This window comes from Salvelinus fontinalis, chromosome 25 (assembly GCF_029448725.1).
Source record: "Salvelinus fontinalis isolate EN_2023a chromosome 25, ASM2944872v1, whole genome shotgun sequence".
NCBI lineage: Eukaryota > Metazoa > Chordata > Actinopteri > Salmoniformes > Salmonidae > Salvelinus > Salvelinus fontinalis.
Genome location: NC_074689.1, coordinates 30,945,141 through 30,969,260, shown reverse-complemented (window position 1 = coordinate 30,969,260; position 24,120 = coordinate 30,945,141). Strand labels below are relative to the sequence as shown.

Below are 24,120 nucleotides of genomic sequence, written 5' to 3'. Positions count from 1 at the left end.
TTATACAACGGGTTACCAATGATTTACATATTTTCATTAAAAACGTTTTTTTGATTAATTTATTCAAACTATTTCGTCCTTCCACAAAATATAGTCCCGACACGAATCTAGGGTTGCTACCCAAGCCGGGTGGTCGTTCGTTCTATCGGTTTGGTTGCCAGAGTCGCGACCCAGTTGTTCAGTCTTTTTGTTCTGTATCTATGGACGTCACCCAGTCGTTCATTCTAAATGTTCCATTGCCATACTGGCTGGCATCGCTCTTATCCCTTGCTTGCTAGCTAGCCAACTACGGCTAACTTACAGTCATGTCAAACAGTGCAGCCAGAATAACAACAGTAGCTGCATTTGGTGTTTTCTAGTGACATTTATTTAGACACATCCATAACAATGATCTAATGATGCGCGATTTCACCTGGCATTGAAAATGTGCTCTCTCGTCAGGACACTGTTGGTCGAGAGCTAGCCAACAACACAGCTAACAACACAGCTAACAACACAGCCAACAACACAGCCAACAACACAGCCAACAACACAGCCAACAACCCAGCCAACAACCCAGCCAACAACACAGCTAACAACACAGCTAACAACACAGCCAACAACCCAGCCAACAACACAGCTAACAACACAGCTAACAACCCAGCCAACAACCCAGCCAACAACACAGCCAACAACCCAGCCAACAACACAGCCAACAACCCAGCCAACAACCCAGCCAACAACACAGCTAACAACCCAGCTAACAACACAGCTAACAACACAGCCAACAACCCAGCTAACACAATCAATTCAAACTGAAGCTGGAAAGACTGCAAACTAGCTGTACGTTTTGTTCTATATTTCTTCAATTGACCTTTCTTTGTGTATATCCATAACAATTATGCTGGTTCATGATTTCGACTGGCTGAGAAACGCTGATTGCCTGTCTGTCTCGTCCCGATAGGTTCATTACTATGGGACAGCTGGAGATCGAATTTGAATATTGAAACAATGTTGCAAATGTCGAAGAGACAGACAGCAAGGTTTATACAAATCTCTGCTATTGAAAACGAAATGTTAGTCTAAAAGAAATGTGAGATAATGTCTAGATGCTTTTTATAGCGGAGATCAAGTTTATAACTTGCCTAGCTGGGCTGATGAGACAGTGGATTGCTCAGTCAGATGGAACAGAGTAAATAGGCATTTTAACATCATAGATTTAGCCGGTGGTAACTTGTGGAATAGACACCGGCTGGAATGTGGTTTTAACCAATCAGCATGAGACCCACCCATTGTATAAATCAATTATGAAAACCTAAGGGCCGAAACGTTGTATCAATAAAGTCATATGGGAGCATGAACAGCAGTGTGCAGCGTTTTCATTTGTATTTTTCACAAGTTCACCTATAACTCCAGTACCTGCAAAATATTACCTGGATGTGTGTGTTTTCTTCAGCTTTTGTACATATTAGTAACTAACAATCATCATCTACAGCTATAGATTACATAATTTGATCAGCGGCTATGAATACATGAGCCCATATGAGAGTGGGGGAAATGAAAGCCGCTGATGATTAATCGAAGTGATGCAATCCCATAGTCTGTGTGAAGAGGATGATGAGAATGCCTTGATGATTCTGACAGTCAGAAGACTAATCATTACAGAGGAATTACTGAGAGCCTTGCTTGTGATCAGTGATGAAACTTAAAGGTGAATGAATAAATGTAAAGCTAGCTATCCGTGGATCCAGGCACAGTGTCTATGACTGTAGAATGAAAGAAATACAGCTCTCTGTGCACCAGAGATTCAGGGTAAAGCAAACCAAACAGATTCTGTGAGTGAGCTCTCCTCCTCTATGCAGCACTCCTCCTCCTCCTCACTCTCTTTGACGTTCCCGTCTCCTGCACTAGGCTGTGTGCTGCCCAAAGGGCCAGCATGTGGACACCCAGTGTGTGTGTGTGTGTGTGTGTGTGTGTGTCTCTGACAGATGGGCACTGGCTGCATGTCCCTGTACAGGCAATGTGGTCTCTGACAGCCAAATACAAAGAGGAAGGGAGGGATAACAAAGGAACAAAACATAGGTGTGGCTTTTCACTGGTGTGGCTCCAGATGTAGGATCTTATTTTGACCTATGTTGTCATAGCACAACAGGATATGAATGTTTAGTGCATAATGTTTCTTAATCGGTGGTTAAAAGTAGGCTACATGAAAAGTGAAATACTGTTAGTATAACTGTGTGTTAGTGTGGGTTTTCAGTGAATTTATGTAAATCACCAAGCTCATCTACAAGAACATTCTCAGGAACAAAAGAGTGATCAAATTAAGATCCTACACCTGTACATATTACACTTCTGTGATGACAAAGTCTGGATCCTAGTTCCTTCATTATTACACAATGTTTCCAGCCCCTCAAAAGTGATGTGCATTTGACGACATGTACCAAAATGCAGGGCGTCTCACCTGGCTCTGTAACTCACTCTGATGTCTCAGCCTCAGGTTCTCTGGGGTGTCAGTCACAATGGTGAAGGACTGCTTCGGGTAATGCCTGGAGTGAGAGAGAGAGTCATTGTATCATCGTCATCATTAGTTTTTTACAGAAGTGGATCATATAGCCCTGAAAAGTAAGTGCAACACCAAAAGCAGCTAAATGAAAACAAATGACTGCTAAGATAAGACTTTTCCTCACATCTGCATACTTTATTCACTCTTATAATCTAATGGCAAAGAATGGAGACAATTTAATGTTTACTGTCCTGATATTCAAGTAGGAAGTCACCTAATTAATTTCCAAGAGTTAAGGTACCATGTCTATTGAGTGCAAGGGTGTCTCTTACATTTTGGTTATTCACAATAATCTATAGTTTGTCAGACCAAGAAATGACAACAACCGAGTCCTGTTGGCATTTGGCCAACTTTTAGAAACAATTATCAAAAATGCTCCCATGGAACAACCCCGCCCCCCCAAAAAAACCCAAGTGCTGTTTTGAGAACAGAATGGGAATGGAACGTAATAGGTGCCGATGTAACTTCCTAAAACAATGGCCTATTGAAAAGGACTAAACAAAACCTCAGGAAAGTTCAGCTATGACCCAATGACGTTTATCTCATAAAACAGACAACATTGACAAAGGAGCCATTGAATGAACTGAACAACAGTGACAAACATATCCCTGTTTCCTGGGAAACACTATAGGTTCTTCCCACAGCCGTTTGATATGAATGATGGAAAGACACAACTCAAATAAGCATACTACACACACACACAAAATATCAGTCTTCTTGCACTTCAAGATTGCAAGTTTGGTTCATTAAAATGTTTTAGTTGGTCTATGTAAAGTGCAAATTGGTTGAATAAAGATTATTTTAAAACAAATGTATAATGCAAATGTAAAGAGGATGCCAGGGGGAGCTGGTTGAGCACCTGGTCGTGCTGTGAATGAGGATGCCAGGGGGAGCTGGTTGAGCACCTGGTCGTGCTGTGAATGAGGATGCCAGGGGGAGCTGGTTGAGCACCTGGTCGTGCTGTGAATGAGGATGCCAGGGGGAGCTGGTTGAGCACCTGGTCGTGCTGTGAATGAGGATGCCAGGGGGAGCTGGTTGAGCACCTGGTCGTGCTGTGAATGAGGATGCCAGGGGGAGCTGGTTGAGCACCTGGTCGTGCTGTGAATGAGGATGCCAGGGGGAGCTGGTTGAGCACCTGGTCGTGCTGTGAATGAGGATGCCAGGGGGAGCTGGTTGAGCACCTGGTCGTGCTGTGAATGAGGATGCCAGGGGGAGCTGGTTGAGCACCTGGTCGTGCTGTGAATGAGGATGCCAGGGGGAGCTGGTTGAGCACCTGGTCGTGCTGTGAATGAGGATGCCAGGGGGAGCTGGTTGAGCACCTGGTCGTGCTGTGAATGAGGATGCCAGGGGGAGCTGGTTGAGCACCTGGTCGTGCTGTGAAGGAGGATGCCAGGGGGAGCTGGTTGAGCACCTGGTCGTGCTGTGAATGAGGATGCCAGGGGGAGCTGGTTGAGCACCTGGTCGTGCTGTGAATGAGGATGCCAGGGGGAGCTGGTTGAGCACCTGGTCGTGCTGTGAATGAGGATGCCAGGGGGAGCTGGTTGAGCACCTGGTCGTGCTGTGAATGAGGATGCCAGGGGGATCTGGTTGAGCACCTGGTCGTGCTGTGAAGGAGGATGCCAGGGGGAGCTGGTTGAGCACCTGGTCGTGCTGTGAATGAGGATGCCAGGGGGAGCTGGTTGAGCACCTGGTCGTGCTGTGAATGAGGATGCCAGGGGGAGCTGGTTGAGCACCTGGTCGTGCTGTGAATGAGGATGCCAGGGGGAGCTGGTTGAGCATCTGGTCGTGCTGTGAATGAGGATGCCAGGGGGAGCTGGTTGAGCACCTGGTCGTGCTGTGAATGAGGATGCCAGGGGGAGCTGGTTGAGCATCTGGTCGTGCTGTGAATGAGGATGCCAGGGGGAGCTGGTTGAGCACCTGGTCGTGCTGTGAATGAGGATGCCAGGGGCTGGTTGGGGATGGGGTGGTAGAGGTAGAACGGGAAGAGAGGGACAGATAGTGAGAGCGATTAGTTGATTGTTGTAGATGACTGAGGGAGATTAGTAGGCAGAGAGAGAGAGAGAGAGAGGGAGAGACAGAGCAACCGAGAGAGAAAAAGAGAGAGACAGAGCGACAGAGAGAGAGAGAGAGAGTGAGCGAGAGAGAGGGATGCAGGAAATGATAAAATGTGTATAGAACACAGGGGCGGAGCTAATAACATGGAACCTGGTGCAAATATTTGTCACAGGCCTCCCTACCCTGCCAAACGCCAAATGTTTCTTTGTGAAGTTTCAGAGAAACACAGATGAACTCTGATTCAAGGACATACAAAGCAACACTGTTGTGTGTGCATATTGTACGTAGGCATGGCAAAATTATCTCAGGAGGGAAATGAAAAAGATGCAGAATCTTCAGACCACAAAGTTTAAAAAAAAACCACCTGCATCATGGTCATCAGCATGTTTTCATTTCTGGCATTTACCATGACTACAAACTCTACTCTGACACGCCCTGATCTCAGAAACTCAAGAGATAAATAGATATGATCAACTAAAAGTCTTGTGACGACAGAGTCAAATATACTGGACAAAAATATAAACACAACATGCAACAATTTCAATGATTTTACTGAGTTGCAGTTCATATTAGGAAATTAGTACATTTAAATAAATTCATTTAGATTTCACATGAATGGGCAGGGGAGCAGCTATGGGGGGAGTCACTGGGGAGCCAGGCCCAGCCAATCAGAATTCGGTTTTCCCAACAAAAGGGCTTTATTACAGAATAATATACTCCTCAGTTTCATCATCTGTCCGGGTGGCTGGTCACAAACAATGTGCAGGTGAAGAAGCCGGATGTGTAGGTCCTGGGCTGGTGTGGTTACACGTGGTCTGCGGTTGTGAGGCCAGTTGGACGTACTGCCAAGTTCTCTAAAACAATGTTGGAGGCGGCTTAAGGTAGAGACATTATCTGGCAACAGCTCTGTTGGCAATTCCTGCAGTCAGCATGCCAATTGCACACTCCCTCAAAACTTGAGACATCTGTGGCTATCAGGAATCAAGGTAAGACCCAAGTGCAGACCGTGTGAAGTAACAATGTTTAATGTAACACCAGGGGCAGGCAAATGACAGGTCAAGGCAGGCAGGCAGGCTCAGGATCAGGGAGAGTTCAGTAACCCAGAGGGGGAGCAAAGATACAGGACAGCAGGCTCAGGGTCAGGGAGAGTTCAGTAACCCAGAGGGGGAGCAAAGTTACCAGACGGCAGGCAGACTCAGGGTCAGGGACAAGGACAGGCAGAGTTCAATAACCCAGAGGGGAAACAAAGGTAGAGGACGGCAGGCAGGCTCAGGGTCAGGGAGACTTCAGTAACCCAGAGGGGGAGCAAAGGTACCGGCGGCAGGCAGACTCAGGGTCAGGGAGTGTTCAGTAACCCAGAGGGGGAGCAAAGATACAAGACGGCAGGCTCAGGGTCAGGGACTGGCAGATTGGTCAGACGGGTGGGTACAAGGTCAGGAGAGACAAGGGTCAAAAACCAGGAGGACAAGACAGAGAGAGGCTGGGGAAAGACAGGAGCTGACAGGATGAACGCTGGTAAGCTTGACAAACAAGACGAACTGGCAACATACAAACAGAGAACACAGGAATAAATACATAAGGGATAATGGGGAAGATATGCGACACCTGGAGGGGGGTGGAGACAAGCACAAAGACAGGTGAAACAGATCAGGGCGTGACAGTAGCGTTGTGTTGTGTGACAAAATTGCACATTTTAGAGTGGCCTTTTATTATCCCCAGCACAAGGTGAACTTCTGTAATGATCATGCTGTTTAATCAGCTTCTTGATATGCCACACCTGTCAGGTAGATGGATTATCTTGGCAAATGAGAAATACCCACTAACAGGGATGTAAATACATTTGTGCACAACATTTTTGAGAAATAAGCTTTTTGTGCATAAGGAACATTTCTGGGATCTCAGCTCATGAAATATGGGACCAACACTTTACATGTTGCATTTATATATATTTTTCAGTATTTAACAGAAACCATTGATATAAGATCACTGGCTTGATTGTGTGCCGACTTAAACAGAAGCAGAGACAGCAGCCGACAGATACAGTATCTAGAATGGCGTCGGTCATAAAGCTCAGCATTCTACTGGCTGTTCTAGTCAGAACCTTACATACCGATACATATCATTTTGAAGCACCAGGGAAACAATATACCTTTGAAATTATTCATCATAAAAAAGACTACTGTTTGTTATTCAGTTCAACAGCTGAAGAGAGCTTGCTGCTGTGGAACACTTCTAACAGTTCACCTGAGAATTCCCCCCTGGCTGCAGGACTACGGGACCGACTAAAACTGACTACTTTATCTCCCTGGATCCAGAATCTCACTCATTCACACTCTGGACGCTACAGTGTGGAGTGTTGGACAGATGGCAAGGTTTTTAGCAAGATCGGAGGATATTCAGCTGCTCAGTTTGACCACTCTTTTCAACTGGAGCTCTAGGCGTTTTGAGGGGTGCTCCTTCCCACTCTCTTTCAGTCTCATTCCCTGCCATCTCTCTCAAAGGGTGAGGCTGCCGATATACAGTACCAGTCAAAAGTTTGGACACACCTACTCATTCAAGCGTTTTTCTTTATTTTCAGTATTTTCTACATTGTAGAATAATAGAGAAGACATCAAAACTATGAAATAACACATGGAATCAAAAAAGTGTATATTATTATTATATTATTTGAGATTCTTCAAAGTAGCCACGTAACAATCCTTTTTTGTGTTTTTCCATCTTACACAATATAGAATTTGATGGAAGTGCCTTCCTCAACATGGATGTGTTGTCCGGCTACCTGTCTAAAATACTAGACCCCTCTGATCACATGATCAAATGACCTAAATATGACCTTAACGACCGCACAGAACACTCCCTCAGCAAGAGCTAACTTGTGTTGTAATGAAACACCCCAGGCTTTGTCACTTTTTTTGGGGGTGACGCCAATAGTCTGTCGGTATGTAGCCTCACTATCCCTACAGCAATTATTTCCTGTAAACAATGCTAAACAATACAGGGGGGAGGAGCAGGAACAAGAGGACCAGGAAGTGTATCTCTGACTCATCCTCTATTCCCATTCCATTTGCACATGAGAATTCAGTATTGTTCCATCCCTTGGTGCCTGTAGCATGTCTGTAGATACTGGGATGTAAACCCCATAGGGCCTGGCTATTCAACTCCAGGCCTAGAGGGTCAACATTCTACTGGCTCTCTTTTCTACCACCAGTTGGTGTCTCAGGTCTGAATCAGTCCCTGGCAAGAAAGGTTTGGCCCCTCAGGCCTGGAGTTGAATAGCCCTGCCACGGGGCATCTAGAAGACGGCAAGAAAGACAGGTAAACCACAGTAAACAACTTGGCCCAAGTGGAACTATTCCGGAAAACCGAACTTGTAGCTAGAGTACCTTCAAAACAAGCATTCTCTCTCTGTCACAGGAGCAGAGGCTCAGAGAAAGGTTTCATGTGGGGCTTTGGTTACCGTCTCTTGGGCTAGTTCAGCTAAAAGCCCTGGGGAGAGGAGAGAGGGGCAGTGTGTGTGTGTGTGTGAGTGGGCTCTGTCCCTACCTCCCCCCTCTCCAGGCCTAGAGTTACACTTCAGTGGCCCCAGTCTCCATTGGCAACCCTGGACACTTTGTTCGGGCGGTGCAATCCAATCCCCTGAAACAAAGGCGCACTCTGTGGGATGTCATACACTCATTCAGCAGCCAAGGTACCTCTTCCTCAGCCAGAATAAAAATGAGAGGTAGGCCTACAATAAGCTGTTTATCCCTGGACTACACCATTAAAAAACACTAAAAAGCCTCCTGAAATGTGAAGTCCCTCGTTTTCATTTACTTTGAGGTTCTGACAATGTCTGTTTTCTCCCCATCTGGTGGTAATATTGCTTTATTGGAGCAGAATGGAGACAAAGAAATACGTGTTGGCACAGCAAAATAGTCTGGATTGCAGCTGAGCACAAATCACCTCTGTTTAAGGAACAAACTGGATATACGGACAGCAACATACAAGCACAAATGGTAATCACAATGGTAACACTGTTTTTACTTCAGCACCCACTGGGCACAGACGTCAATTCAACGTCTATTCCACGTAATTTCCTTTAAATGACGTGGAAACAACGTTGATTCAACCAGTGTGTGCCCAGTTCCAACCACACGTTCCAACCAGACTTGTAGTTAAACCTCCCAGCATAGCCGCTGTCTCAGGAGCAAGGTGTGGATTTCAACATCAACTGCATGCTCACTATACAAAATATCATAGTAGGAATCAAACATTTGCTCCTTGTTTTGGGATGCTTCAACTAGGGCTGTGGTGGTCACGAAATTTCAACAGCTGGTGATTGTCAAGCAAATAACTGTCGGTCTCACCGTAATTGACCGTTAATTAACATAACTACATTTAGCAACTCCTGGCTTCCAGACATAGCCTACAAGCCATTTTAAAAGTCTAATAAATCCATGTAATATAACCTACACCTTCACAATAAATCCATTATTTACTTTAGACAGTTCTAAAGAAGCATGATATGAAGAAAATGTAATCTATTTCAGAAGAAAAGAATAGCATACTCTGATACTCTGAGTTGTCCTTATGTTAGGTTCTGATGTGGCTATGCCAAATGGCTGTGGGCTACACTAGTTCAATAGCAGAAAAGATTTGCTTATAATTCCGTGGCATTAATTTGTATTATTTTATAGTATGAAGAATAAAATTGAACAAAGCTGAATAAAATAGAAAGGATATTTTCTCCAAATGATTTGAGGGAGTGAGCACATGCAAATATTCTGTGTAGTGTGGTTAACAAGGAAACAGTAAATGCTTAATTTAGAGTTTTTAATGTAACTTTAGTTGTTCTACAAACGTTGGGCTATATGTTTTGATGTTTAATACATTGTAAGGCTGCATGATACGACTCTAATGATGATTTGAAAAAAGTCATTTGAAAGGCATGAGCTCTGCTTTGTTTTTTGCGCAGGCTGTCCAATAGTCTCTCATTCACAATTTGACAAGCACTTGATAATGCCTCGAATTTCATGGCGCCATTCCCTTTGTGGCCATAATGCACCCTAAGGACAACAAATTAAACTTTATTTGTCACATGCGGCGAATACAGCAAGTGTAGACCTTACTGTGAAACGCTTACTTACAAGCCCTTAACCAACAGTGCAGTTCAAGAAGAGTTAAGAAAATATTGAAGTAAACTAAAGTACAATATAATAAGAAGTAACACAATAGCATAACAATAACGGCAGGTAGCCTAATGGTTTGAGCGTTGGGGCAGTAACCGAAAGGTTGCTAGATCGAATCCCCGAGCTGACATTGTAAAAATCGGTTGTTCTGCCCCTGAACAAGGCAGTTAACCCACTGTTCCTAGGCTGTCATTGAAAATAAGATTTTGTTCTTAACTGATTTGCCTAGTTAAATAAAAAATATAAATAAATAACAAGGCTATATATAGGGGGTACCAGTACCGAGTTAGTGTGTGGTGGTACAGGTTAGTTGAGGTCATTTGTACATGTAGGTAGGGGTGAAGTGACTGCATAGATAATAAACAGCAAGTAGCAGCAGTGTATAAATGGAAGGGGGGGGGGGGGGGGGGGGGGGGGGGGGGGGGCGGGGATGTCAATGTAAATAGTCCAGTGGCCATTTGATTAATTGTTCAGCAGTCTTATGGCTTGGGGGTAGAAGCTGTTAAAAGACCCTATTTGGTCCTAGACTTGGCGCTCCGGTACTGCTTACCGTGTGGTAGATAAAAACAGGCAGGCTCTACACCCCTTGTAAAGCGAATGAATGTGCTTAAAGTTATTTGGCCACTTTAGTTGTGATACAAACCTTATTAAAACATATAGGCCTATGGGCTAGGCTACATGAGGTGTGTGACTATGATTAGAACAAGTCGCAAAAAAAGGCATTGTTTCTTATGCTGGGCGTCATTCACAAGTGATAATATATAATTCACAAGTGATAGGCTAATATTTTTACTCATCAGACTATTCTTGATTTCATCTTGTCTTTACATATATATGTGTGTGTGTGTGTGTGATATTTGTTTTGATTCTGAATGGACCATTATCATGCACCTGTATCAAAACAGGGCCAGCGGGGAAAAAATACATACCATCTATGCACTTAAATAGCGAATGGAGGATACTTTCCCCGTGGTTCATTTTCATGCCAGCCAGGTAGGCTATTGTAAATATAAGCAATATGCTTAATATTAGGAAAGTTGAGAAATAAATATAGTAGGCCTAGCCTATAGAAAGCTGATGGGATCCTCCTCTTTTTAATAGAGGCCATCAGTCAGTTTTCTCACACATTTGCATAGCCTATAGAAATGTTGAGCAACATGAGCTCATGGGTTCTCATGAAGTGTTTGAATAGATTTTTGATTACATTTGCATTGATATCAGAGTGATTAGAGGGACAATAGAGTGCTGAGTACCAGGCAATTATAAGGCTTTGTAGGCTACTAATGACTATGAGCAGAATCAGAGCTTGGAGAAGCCTAATTACCGTGACTAAATGGTCACATGGAATTTGACTGCCTTCATGACTCGTGACCGCCGGTGTGGCGGTAATGTCGTCACCGCAACAGCCCTAGCTCTAACTCAGTGAATCTCTAAATTGTACTCTGTACATTGGGGGGAATGTTATGTTGAGGGACCGGTTTACCAAGCTTGTCCAATAGGGGAAAGAACACCAAACCAAAGCTCCTCCGTAATTTCACGTATTTGATATATTTCAGTCGTAGGACACCTGATTCAAATCATTCAGCGCTTGATGACCTAGTTCTAGATCAAACAAGTGTAACAACAGGGGTTACTGGGGAAGTTTGGGAAACGCTACAGTATCTAATAGAGGTCTTTCAATAACAAAATCACAATTCTAACGCAAGCTTCCAATTGTCTCCTTCCACCCCTCTCCTCTCCACTGTGACTGTTGCCCAGGTTGTTCTTTAAAAAGAGAAAATAACTGTTCTCAATCAACTGACCTTGTCAAATAATGTGTAATGCATAATGTGTTGGCTCAGGACAGATTCAGAGAAATGGGATGGTTACAGAGTATGGAAAGATACGAGGACTTGGCTTGCTGCCCTTTATTGTGGGAGGGTTTCTTAACCACCCCAGGAAACAGAGCTAGTCAGTTCAAATGAAGCACAAGGGCACACACACACACACACACACACACACACACACACACACACACACACACACACACACACACACACACACACACACACACACACACACACACACACACACACACACACACACACACACACACACACACACACACACATTTCATGCTGGCTTAAGCACAGACATATTGCTTACTATATAACCATACAAATATGCACTAACTAGCATGTCCTCTATCAGAAATTGACACACACACCCACACACACAGTATTATTCTGAGTGCTGCAGCCTGCATTATATTGCTTATCCACAAGGGCAGATGTGGCAGCCAACAAGGCATTAAAATGTAATTATGCCTAGGGTCTTATTTATGGTGTTAGAAGCCATGTTGTATGATGCTTAGTGTTCAATGTTGGACTCTGCGATACATCTGCAAACCAGAGCTGGACATTGAAAATGGATCATCAGACCTGCAGGAGAACAGTAACAAATAATGATCGATTGATAATCCTGACAATGGAAGTAAAAATGTCCTCAAAGAGACCCAATCAATGGTCCAGATGTGAATTTGTATCAAGTGACATTCAGTACAATAGATTGTTGATTGCCGTTGTACATAGTTCAGAACTAAAGTATACTTCTCAAATGATCACTCCAAGTGAAGAATGATCGGGATGAAAATGGTCTCCCGTAGCAACGGCCCACACACACACACACACACACACACACACACACACACACACACACACACACACACACACACACACACACACACACACACACACACACACACACACACACACACACACACACACACACACACACACACACACACACACACACACACACACACACACACACACACACACGCAGCCTGGAACAAGAGCCATCCAGAACCAGAGCTTTAGGCCCACCCACCCATCTCTTTCAACCCTGAGAATTAGAGTGTATCCTGAAAGGGACTATTTTAGAAGCAAGTTTATTGGGCAGGTTAGGGGTGGAGTGGATTAGGTGGGGGGTTCTAAGTCTCTCTTGTACCTCTCCACACACAATGCAATATTTGCTCCTCTCAGTAGGGCAGAAAAACATGCCTGCCAGCCAGGAGAGTATCAGAAAGCCTTTCCCTTCACATTCAAAATAGTCAATTTTATTTTACTGTCCAAATGTGCCTCCTATTCTTAACCTGCACAAAAGCTGGATAGGGTTGACAAAAATGAAACCTAGATGCAGGTGTGTGTGTTTGTGTGTGTAGTCTAATTAGAGGAGTTTGGATCAATGTGGGCTGCTGTTGTTGAGTCACTCTCTCCTAGTGTCTGTCTTTTCCTCGGTCTCGAGGTCATCCATCTATCAGAGCTGACTCATTACTCAACTCTTTGTGTGTGAGGGCAGCAGTGCCAAGCTGCAGCCAAGAATAAGCCTGCTACTCGATATAAACCAATCGGGCAACCCGTCTACCTCTGCCCAGAACCCAACACCTTGGGTTTGCGTCCCCCCCCCCTTCCCCTTAGAACAGCCTCAATTCATCAGGGCATGGACTCTACAAGGTGTCCAAAAGTTTCCACAGGGATGCTGGCTCACATTGACTCCAATGCTTCCCACAGTTGTGTCAAGTTGGCTGGATGTCCTTTGGGTGGTGGATCAGTCTTGATACATACGGGTGTTCTTAATGTTTTGTATACTCCAACATGTAAAAACTGTGCGTCATAATCTACAAGTTCATGACTCTCGTAGATAATTGGCACTGGAGGGGTGTTTCTGCTAATTGCACAAAACGCACCGCTTCAATTGGATAATGTTATACATTTAGACTTCAATGCTTGCGCTCATAATCCCTGGTAAATAAATCAAATCAACACTGAGTAAATGAGAAAACGCTAAATGGGTCTTTGCATCCCCCCTGGTAAGACAGAAACCGATCCAAAACCGCTTGGTTTACATCAAATCAATTTATATAGCCCTTCTTATATCAGCTGATATCTCAAAGTGCTGTACAGAAACCCAGCCTAAAACCCCAAACAGCAAGCAATACAGGTGTAGAAGCACGTGACTAAAACATTTGGTTCTCACATGCGCGTCAGGCCTAAATATAACCCCCATGTCCTTCCAAACAATGTTTCCAATAACACACTCGGAGACTTCCTGTTCACGTTGAAAGTTTCTTTATCCTTCGGGTGAAACGGCAGAGATTTACAATGCTCTGAGGCTGCCGGATTGTAATGACTGATGTGGAAGGCATTGTTTAAATGTTACTGTGGCATTATCATGCTGTCTGTGGGTGACCCTCCCAGTCTGCAGTAGCACTAGGTTGGTCTTATTCTTGGATGTTTTGTTTTCTTTTCCTGTGTGAAAGAGAAACAATGGTTGCTTTGATGTCCGGGGGTGGGGGTTCCAACTTCCTGTTCCCTTGGCCTGCTGGGAGATAACAGAGGAAGCGACAGACAGCCATCCCTCTTAAGGTTCATTTTTGAACACACACACACACAAATAAATGCATGTACACCAAAACCATCATCCATACCTTGTTAAGCAATGCTGAATTAATTGAATCACTAACAGGCAAAATCTGTGCTCTCCCTCTCTTGGCTGTTCTTTGACTGTGCACGCTGAAACAGCTTATTATGATCTTAATGCTGTTATCGCATGTATGGAATATGACTTTCACATCCATCCTGACCAGTCACCCTCTGTATGCTTCTAGCGGCTGAAATAAAACCTCCCAAGGACGTGTGGTCTACTCCAGATAAATCCGTCCGTTCAAGATGCTCTCTTTCTACTCCTCTTACAAGTGAACCCCTCTCGTCAGTTGTGTGATGCTCAGCCAAGCGGAATAAACATGGGATCAGCTCCAAGTGTCGTTATGCAGGTTGCTGCAAAAAGCATAGAAGCACCAGAGCATCGTCTTTCCTCTCATCAGCTATCGACAAGGACTTGTAGCCCTTTCCTGACATCAAATGACCTAGTTGCCTCATGGGTGGAATATGAATCATATTTTTCATGTTTGTCATAAATAATATTATTAATAATATAATATAATTTATAATTCTAATATTATTGACTTTTTAACCCGCCGAAAATCCGGTGTTTCTATGTCAAACAGTTTTTCTTCTGCGATGTATATGAAGAGTAACATTGAGGTGCAAACTCAACATGTAATACATCTCAACTCTATATCTGACATGGTACAGGTCTTCTTTTTTGATCCCATAACCATGTGTGTGAGGTGTATACTTTTGTTTCAAAGTAGATTTGTTTATGACTACCAAGACCCTGATTTAGCCCACTGCTGTAAAAGGTTTTAAACTGGCAGCCGTGTACCTAACCTCAACACAAAAACGTGGACACTACAGACATTTATCCTCCTGAATGTTATACTGCCTGAGTGGTATTTCACCAAGTAGGAATGCAGGCTCATGCTCAAAAAACACTATTGTGAAAAAACTCTACATTGTCTGGTGGGATTGTACTGTATAGGGTCCATTGTAGATAGAATGGACCAAGGGAGGACAATGCCTCTACTGCCCTACTTCTGCCTCAGCCACTCTGTAGACTGTACATTACATATGACATGTATTATATCCCATCAGGATTATAGCCAGCAAACGTGTGTCCCCCAAATCAGGGTGGATCCATGGCCCCTGTGTTAGACCATGCCCCCCGCTGTCTGTCTGTGTAAATGGGGCAACACGTGTCCACCCCCGGAGGTCCTTTCCCCCACAACGGAGCTGTTGAAGCTGGGCTTTATTCCCCCTGACAGGACAGGTCTACTCTGGAGCTATAGCTACTCTGTGCTAGTCCATATGTTCTACAACAGCATCTCATCCTGGCGATGAGCCCCAAAACAGACACATCTCAGGACCTCCACTTATACAAATGAATAAGAAAGTTGCATACACTAATTTCTTCTTGATGTGGGTCTCTATTTGACCAAGTGATTAAAAGCTGTTTTGGGCTGATTTACTCTGAGATAAGAGGTTAAAATGAAGACTTTCACTGAATAATCAATCTTGCCCTTGGTGCCGGCTGAGTACATCCTTTCCCTTACAGCACATCACAACCTCAGCAGTTGCAGAGAGAGAGAGAGAGAAAGGGGGGGTTCTAAATAGGGTTCTTATCACTTACACTGATGGAAATTACTTAAGAAATCTATTTTAAAAAGAGTCAAATTAAATTGGTCTTTTATTGAGTTGGTCTTTATCTGTGATTGAAATTCACTGTATACAAAATCGTGTACTACACAAGAAAAAAAAAAAAGATATATATAAAAATACATTTCCAATAAGCAATTTGTGTCTATTTCACAATAATCTGTGATATTGGGTTGGCTATTCGTTGTTAAGACTGCATCATCATCATCATCATTAAAGGCACCTTAGCTAATACTGTTAACTGAGACTTTGTTGATTTGAATAAATTAATATTATATAATTAAACGAAAAAATAATATGATATATACTTTCTATATGATGGGATTTAACATTCCAGATTCTGTACATGTTTGCCAGTGTTCCCCTTTGAAAGCCACAGAGAAGGACGTTCACTATTCATATAGGCCTAGCTGAGAGGCTTATTCTAAATGACACTACTAGGTCTACTGAAGCAGCCAGTAAGGGTGGTGAAATGACATTATCTTGGACATTCTGGGCCAAATCTTCAAATCAAATCAAATTTTATTGGTCACATACACATGGTTAGCAGATGTTAATGCGAGTGTAGCGAAATGCTTGTGCTTCTAGTTCCGACAGTGCAGTCATATCTAACAAGTAATCTAACACATTCAGAACGACTACCTGTAACATCTGCTTCCAACTCACACTCTCAAAACACATAGATCCCCTGAACACAGCTCACTTTCCAACTCACACTCTCAAACACATAGATCCCCTGATCACAGCTCACTTTCCAGCTCACACTCACAAACACATAGATCCCCTGAACACAGCTCACTTTCCAACTCACACTCTCAAACACGTAGATCCCCTGAGAACAGCTCACTTTCCAGCTCACTCTCAAACACATAGATCCCCTGAACGCAGCTCACTCTCCAGATCCCAATCATCTGAGTTCTGATCACCTGTTCACACACCTGTATGTCATTATCACACACTATTTAGTTCAGTTCTTTGCACCCCATCATTGTGAGGTATTGTTTGTTTTGTGACACACTTCTATTCGGAGCTCTGGTTTCCCGTAATTTATTCTTCCTGTGTATGATAGTTTTTGCCTGCCACACTAACGACGCCTATTTCCTGCCTGTACTTTAGCCTATCAGATTTCCTGTTATCAACCTATTGCCTGATCTCCCGGATGATGTTACTAGCCTTTTCCCTGCCTGTACTGTTGCCTTTTTGGACCCCCTGTGTATGACCTTCTGCCTGCCCCTGGACCCAGCTACCTGCCTCCTCCTGTGGACCTTTACAATAAAAACCTGCTGCGCCCTGCGCTTGAAACCAGCTCTCTGTCTCCCATCGTGTTCATTACACCACCTTATACACACAAATGTAAAGGGATGAATAACAATATGTACATATAAATACATGGATGAGCGATGGCCAGTGCGGCATAGGCAAGATGCAGTAGATGGTATAGAATACAATATATACTGTTGACATAAGTAATGTAGGATATGTAGACATTATTGTGGTGTTATTGAAAATGACTAGTGATAAATGTAATAAATGGATTTAAAAAAGGTATTTAAGTGGCCAGAGATTTGAGTCTGTATGTTAGCAGCAGCCACTCAATGTTAGTGATGGCTGTTTAACAGTCTGATGGCCTTGAGATAGAAGTTGTTTTTCAGTCTCTCGATCTCAGCTTTGATGCACCTGCACTGACCTCGCCTTCTGGGGTGAACAGGCAGTGGCTCGAGTCGTTGTTGTCCTTGATGATCTTTTTTGGGCCTTCCTGTGACATCGGGTGCTGTAGGTGTGCTGGAGGGCAGGTAGTTTGCCCCCGGAGATGCGTTGTGCAGACTGCACTACCCTCTGTAGCGAATTGAGGTTGTGGGCGGAGCAGTTGCCGTACCAGGCGTTGATACAGCCCGACAGGATGCGCTCAATTGTGCATCTGTAAAAGTTTGTGAGTGTTTTAGGTGACAAGCCAAATTTATTCAGCCTCCTGAGGTTGTCCTTCTTCACCACGCTGTCTGTGTGGGTGCACCATTTCAGTTTGTCTGTGATGTGTATGCCGAGGAACTTAAAACTTTCCACCTTCTTCACTGCAGTCTCCTCAATGTGGATGGGGGGATGCTCCCTCTGCTGTTTCCTGAAGTCCCCGATCATCTCCTTTGTTTTGTTGATTTTGAGTGAGAGGTTATTTTCCTGACACCACCCTCTGAGGGCCCTCACCTCCTCCCTGTAGGCCGTCTCGTCGTTGTTGGTAATCAACCTACCACTCTAGTGTCGTCTGAAAACTTGATGATTGAGTTGGAGGCGTGCATGGCCACGCAGTCATGGGTGAACAGGGAGTACAGGAGGGGTAAGAACACACCCTTGTGGGGCCCCAGTGTTGAGGATCAGCGGGGTGGAGATGTTGTTTCCTACCCTCACCACCTGGGGGTGGACCGTCAGAAAGTCCAGGACCCAGTTGCACAGGGCGGGATCGAGACCCAGCGTCTCGAGGTTAATGACGAGTTTGGAGGGTACTATGGTGTTAAATGCTGAGCTGTAGTCAATGAACCGCATTCTTACATAGTTATTCCTCTTGTCCAGATGGGATAGGGCAGTGTGCAGTGTGATGGCGATTGCGTCGTCTGTGGACCTATTGGGGCGGTAAGAAAATTGGAGTGGGTCTATGGTGTCAGGTAGGGTGGAGGAGATACGATCCTTGACTAGTCTCTCAAAGCACTTCATGATGACAGAAGTGAGTTCTACGGGGCGATAGTCATTTAGTTCAGTTACCTAAGCTATCTTGGGAACAGGAACAATGGTGGCCATCTTGAAACATGCACAGCAGACTGGGATAAGGATTGATTGAATATGTCCGTGAACACACCAGCCAGCTGGTCTGGGCATGCTCTGAGGACGCGGCTAGGGATGCCATCTGGGCCGGCAGCCTTGCGAGGGTGAGATCTGCACTTACTCATTTCATTGACACACAACTCTTACTGCCGGGGCCTCCTGGGTGGCGCAGTGGTCTAAGGCACTGCATCGCAGTGCTAGCTGTGCCACTAGAGATTCTGGGTTTGAGTCCAGGCTCTGTTGCAGCCGGCCGCGACCGGGAGACCCATGGGGCGGCGCACAATTGGCCTAGCGTTGCCCGGGTTAGGGGAGGGTTTGGCCGGCAGGGATGTCCTTGTCCCATTGTGGTGGGCCGGGCACAGTGCACGCTGACACGGTGGCCAGGTGTACAGAGTTTCCTCCGTCACATTGGAGCGGCTGGCTTCCGGGTTAAGTGGGCATTGTGTCAAGAAGCACATTGGTTGGGTTGTGTTTTTGGAGGACGCACAGCTCCCGACCTTCACCTCTCCCGAGTCCGAACGGGAGTTGCAGCGATGAGACAAGACTGTAACTACCAATTGGGTTGAAAAAGGGTAAAAAAAGAAATATCATAAATAAAAACAACTCTCACTGCCAAGATTTACCTGCACGTTTGACATTCGGTTCCTTCTCCCTTTTTAAGACATTAGCTTAGACATTTAGACCTGCGGTCAGCAGAATAAATTAACACAACATTAAATTAACTAACCTTTCCCATCAGAAACAAGCTGCAATGTTAAATCCCATCATACAGTTGTAGTATCTTAATTTGATCACCCTGTTGTTGAAGGAAATTTCCTACACAGCAAGAAATGCAACCTTGTACAGAATAAATTAACACAACATTAAATGAACTAACCTTTTCCATCAGAAACAAGCTGCAATGTTAAATCCCATCATAGTATCGTAGTATCGTACAGCAAGAAATGCAACCTTGTGACGGAGGAAACTCTGTACACCTGGCCACCGTGTCAGCGTGCACCTGTGCCCGGCCCGCCAAGGTTCAAAACGGCTTCTAAAGTTTTTTATTTGTTTATTTTACTAGGCAAGTCAGTTAAGAACAAATTCTTATTTTCAATGACAGCCTAGGAACAGTGGGTTAACTGCCTTGTTCAGGGGCAGAACGACAGATCTTTTTACCTTGTCAGCTCAGGGATTCGATCTTGCAACCTTTCGGTTACTAGTCCAACACTCTAACCACTTGGCTACCTGCCGTTTGTAATTTCCACTTTAAAATGTCAAACTTGATTTGCCCCCCAAAAAAATATATCAACTCCTACAAAAATGTCCATTATTATCCACAAAATAATTCACATTTCCCGACACTGCAGGATTATTTTCATGCTGTGAGAAACTGGTCAAATTAAGATTCTACACATGTAGATCAAAAAAACTCATTTTCAAACCCTTGCGGCAAAGCCCCTATGCCTTCCTTTTCAATGGCTCGCTAGTCACCTGTTTTCTCGAATTTCACACAGATAGTAGAGCGCTGAGGCTGCGTCTCTGCTGTTTTCTGGGCTGTTGGATTTTGCGTTAGGGTTTTGCGTTAGGTGTCCCTTTAATGAGCTCAGGCCTCAGTAATCCAAGTGAACACGATACAGCACTCTATTATATAGACGCTCTGATCATTGAGCTCAGCCATCAAGTGAGCAACTTCACTGGTACTTCTTTTAGTCCCCAGGTGTTTCTCAATTGTCTTAAGTGGCTTTCTCTCCTCGTCTCCTTTCCTTCATCTTTGCTGATCTGAAAATATAGTTGTATAGCAATATGGAGGATTCTAGAATGGAATGACCTGGAAATCGCTTTCACCTGTCTCATTATTTGATGTTATAATATATAATAATAATAATATATATTCCATTTAGCAGCATGTTAGTTTAATAAGTAGAGGAAAAGAGATGAGTTGAGGATGACTTTTTTGACTATTGAGATGCACCCCTTGGGCAGCAGGAACGCTTTGTGACAGAGGTTGGGGGATAATATCCAATAAATAAAGAGCAACTTGGCTGTATTTGATCAAATACCTAATTGGGTCAAAATCACATGCTTTGATGCAACACATAACTAATGGTTTTGCTTTCATTTGTTCAACTATTCATGCATAACATTCTGGAGCGTATCTTCTCGAAAAGTTACTCTGCTTCAGATCTCTGCCTTTTCAGTTCTGGGTTCTCTCATAAAAGATTAGTCAGAGAGTTACATAACTTTCCCTCATATCTCTTGTCTGCATGACAAATGACATTGTCAACCTCTGCATGTGTGGTGAACAATGAAATTTGAAATGCTACTTTTGGGGCATTTGTCATATCCCTCAATGGCAGTAGTTGAAAATCACTCATGTCATCATCACCATTTTCATACAATTGATATTCGCAACTATCACTGGCTCATATGGTAGAGTTATGGTATACTGTAGACATTAAATAAAACTATATTATGGAAATACAATATTTGGTTTGGTTTAAAACTATAAGGCACAGTACACCAGACAGACTCGGAAATGGGATTCATCTTTGCATCACCACTTTCTATTGAGAAGTCAGATTACATAACATGATCTAATTATTCTAACTTAAAAAGAGATGTTAATTAAATATAAATATTTTAGAGAAATTTGCATTTAAAAGATCGAATTGGCATGACTGAACATAAGCCTTCCTCTACACTGCAATAATGCTATGCAGGAGTGGATGCTTAAATATGAATGATGAACTGGGAACTCAGGGTCACACAGCTTCATTTAAAAGAGCCAGGAATGGCAGATGATATATTTTCTCATCCCCTGACATGTAATTAACCTCGCAGTATTCCTTGACCTACGCTTAAGCAGAGGTGAACGCTGGAGTGAGTGACTCCTGGGTCTCATACCAACCCAGGACTGACTGTTAGTCACTTGGTATAAGACTAAAATAGGCCGAAAATGTAAATGCAATGCACAACCTGTAAGATTTGGGAGTTTATTACAACCCATCATGACCTAAAATGCGACAAACATATGCATGCATACAGGGAGATACTGGAGAAACCAAGGGCTTATAATACCTAGACACAGAGGAAGCCAGTGGGAAAAGCATCCATTCTTGCAACTTAGTAGATTCTGTCCCGAGACTCTGGAAGAGAAGCTTTACCCTGGATGTCAAAGGCTAAGTAGCATTACTTTTCCCCAAAAGTTTGAGAGAGAGTGAAAGAGTGAGTAAAAGAGAGAGAAAGAGAAAGAGAGAGAGAGAGAGTCCCAAGAACCTTGGCTATTATAAGACCCTTTAAAGGTACTGACCCAAGGTTTGGAAACCGTGGGGGTGGTGCTTAAAAGAGTGAACCACTCCAACATATTGAGGAACAGCTTCATTTAGCTGACACTAATCACCATGACAAAGTGTGTGCCATTTTTCAAACATGCACAGACATACACAACATTTGTTTGTTTTCAGGCACAGTTCAACATCCGCTGCTATGATCTTACTATTGGCCCCGTCACGTAGGGAATATAGTCAGAACACTAAAGGTATAATATCATAATTAAATAGGTGGGCTTGGGTGAAACAAAGTATTAGTCTCCCTCACTGGGAGAAGAAACAGCTTTATGGCCCTAAAAGTCAGAGTCATTTTCACCCAAAGCAGCCATAAAGTAAATGCTATAGGGTGTGTGAGGAGGTTAGGACTAAGTGTATTCTGTTTGCAGACTTAGAGGCTGTGTTTCGGTACACTCACCTGTATGACTCTATAACACAGTATTTTCTTGGGGACTTCTCTAAACAAATATGTTGAAATGACACAAAACAAGACTTTGATGAAAAACAGTTTGGGCATTTCTACTGTGTATGCACTGATAATACAGCAAATATATATTGTCTATGCCTTATCTATTGTTCAAACGAAGGCTACAATGAATCTGCTCATTGGCAAGAGTGGTATGGACCACCTTTACACACAACCCTATCAATAACAATACAAGGACAGCAGATTAAATTCACTTAAAATGTTATTATTGAAATGCTGGAGGTGTTCTTCTTGAACAAACTGCACTATACATCCACACTAGCACCAGAATCTGACCCTTAATCTCACCCACACTTGTTCAGCTAAGTAGGCGTGCATACTCCCCTTCCCTGCAGTTCAGAACCAGAGCTTGATAGAGTTAACCCTGCAGTTCAGAACCAGAGCTTGATAGAGTTAACCCTGCAGTTCAGAACCAGAGCTTGATAGAGTTAACCCTGCAGTTCAGAACCAGAGCTTGGTAGAGTTAACCCTGCAGTTCAGAACCAGAGCTTGGTAGAGGTAACCAAGCACATGGGCGGTGCTTTATATAGAAAGAAGAAACAGTAATTGCACTCCTGTAATTGTGTGTGTATATCCATCCATCCATCCCTCTTTTTCTCCATATCCCTGACTCCATCTATCCCTCCCTTTCTAGCCTCCATCCCTCCCTCCAGCCATCCATCCATCCCTCCATCCCTCCATCCATCCATCCCTCCCTCCCTCCCTCCCTCCCTCCCTCCCTCCCTCCCTCCCTCCATCCATCCATCCATCCATCCATCCATCCATCCCTCTCTCTCCCTCCCTGTGTATGAATCGTGTGCTACAAGAGCCTGTTTAAAGCCAAGGGCTGTTTTTCTGAATGGTTAAGAGAAACACAAAGCAGAAAACTAGGCAGAAGCATTGGCTCTCCATCTCCTTTCATGCTGGGGGACTGAAATAGACTTGTTGTGCTCTCTGATAGAAGGCCCTAGTTGCCATGTTGTTCTATGCAACAGGCCAGTCTCCAGCCTACTCTTTTATTTCTCATCTGAGAACTTTGCCCTAAAGAAGAGCCAGGGAAAACCAGACACATCATGTGTGTGTTTCAGATGTAACAAGCCTGAGATTACTGGTAGATCATCCAGGCTTTGGAGACGAGGACAGGGCCTTTTCTCTCGCATGCATGAACTATCTCCCCTATACTGTAACACTGACTTTTTAGGAAATTCTCAAATCACCTACACTATACATGCATTGCCCATTAATTCCCATGTGTCCATACTCTACATCTACCACTTAATCAACAAAACTCTTTAAGACCCCTGACAAGCCCTAAAACCAAAGCAAATAATTAGCTATAGCAACGACACTCACGCATTGCAGTAGGGCTTCTTATCATAGCCTTTGTAGTTCTTCATGTTCAGAGTCATCTTACACACCTCGCAGTGGAAGCATCCTTTATGCCAATTCTGGAAAAGAAAACACAAATTATATTTCAAGTCAAATCATAGTGAATGAATAATGGCCTTTATTTTACTAGGCAAGTCAGTTAAGAACAAATTCTTATTTACAAAGACAGCCTAGGAACAGTGGGTTAACTGCCTTGTTCAAGTGCAGAACAACAGATTTTTACTTTGTCAGCTAGGGATTTGATCTAGAAACCTTTTGGTTACCAGCCCAACGCTCTAACCACTTG

General features: G+C 43.7%; 1 protein-coding gene across 3 annotated transcripts in view; it reads right to left on the bottom strand.

The window, feature by feature from the left end:
- Positions 1–24,120, bottom strand: part of LOC129823102 (LIM zinc-binding domain-containing Nebulette-like) — a 99,809-nt gene that overhangs the window by 68,987 nt on the left and 6,702 nt on the right. For all 3 annotated transcript variants that reach the window (XM_055881857.1, XM_055881859.1, XM_055881858.1), the window contains exons 2-3: positions 23,799–23,893; positions 2,441–2,525 (exon numbers count right to left, since the gene is read on the bottom strand). In XM_055881857.1, the coding sequence (XP_055737832.1) occupies positions 2,441–2,525; positions 23,799–23,893 (180 nt within the window). The remainder of the gene's footprint in view (positions 1–2,440; positions 2,526–23,798; positions 23,894–24,120) is intronic.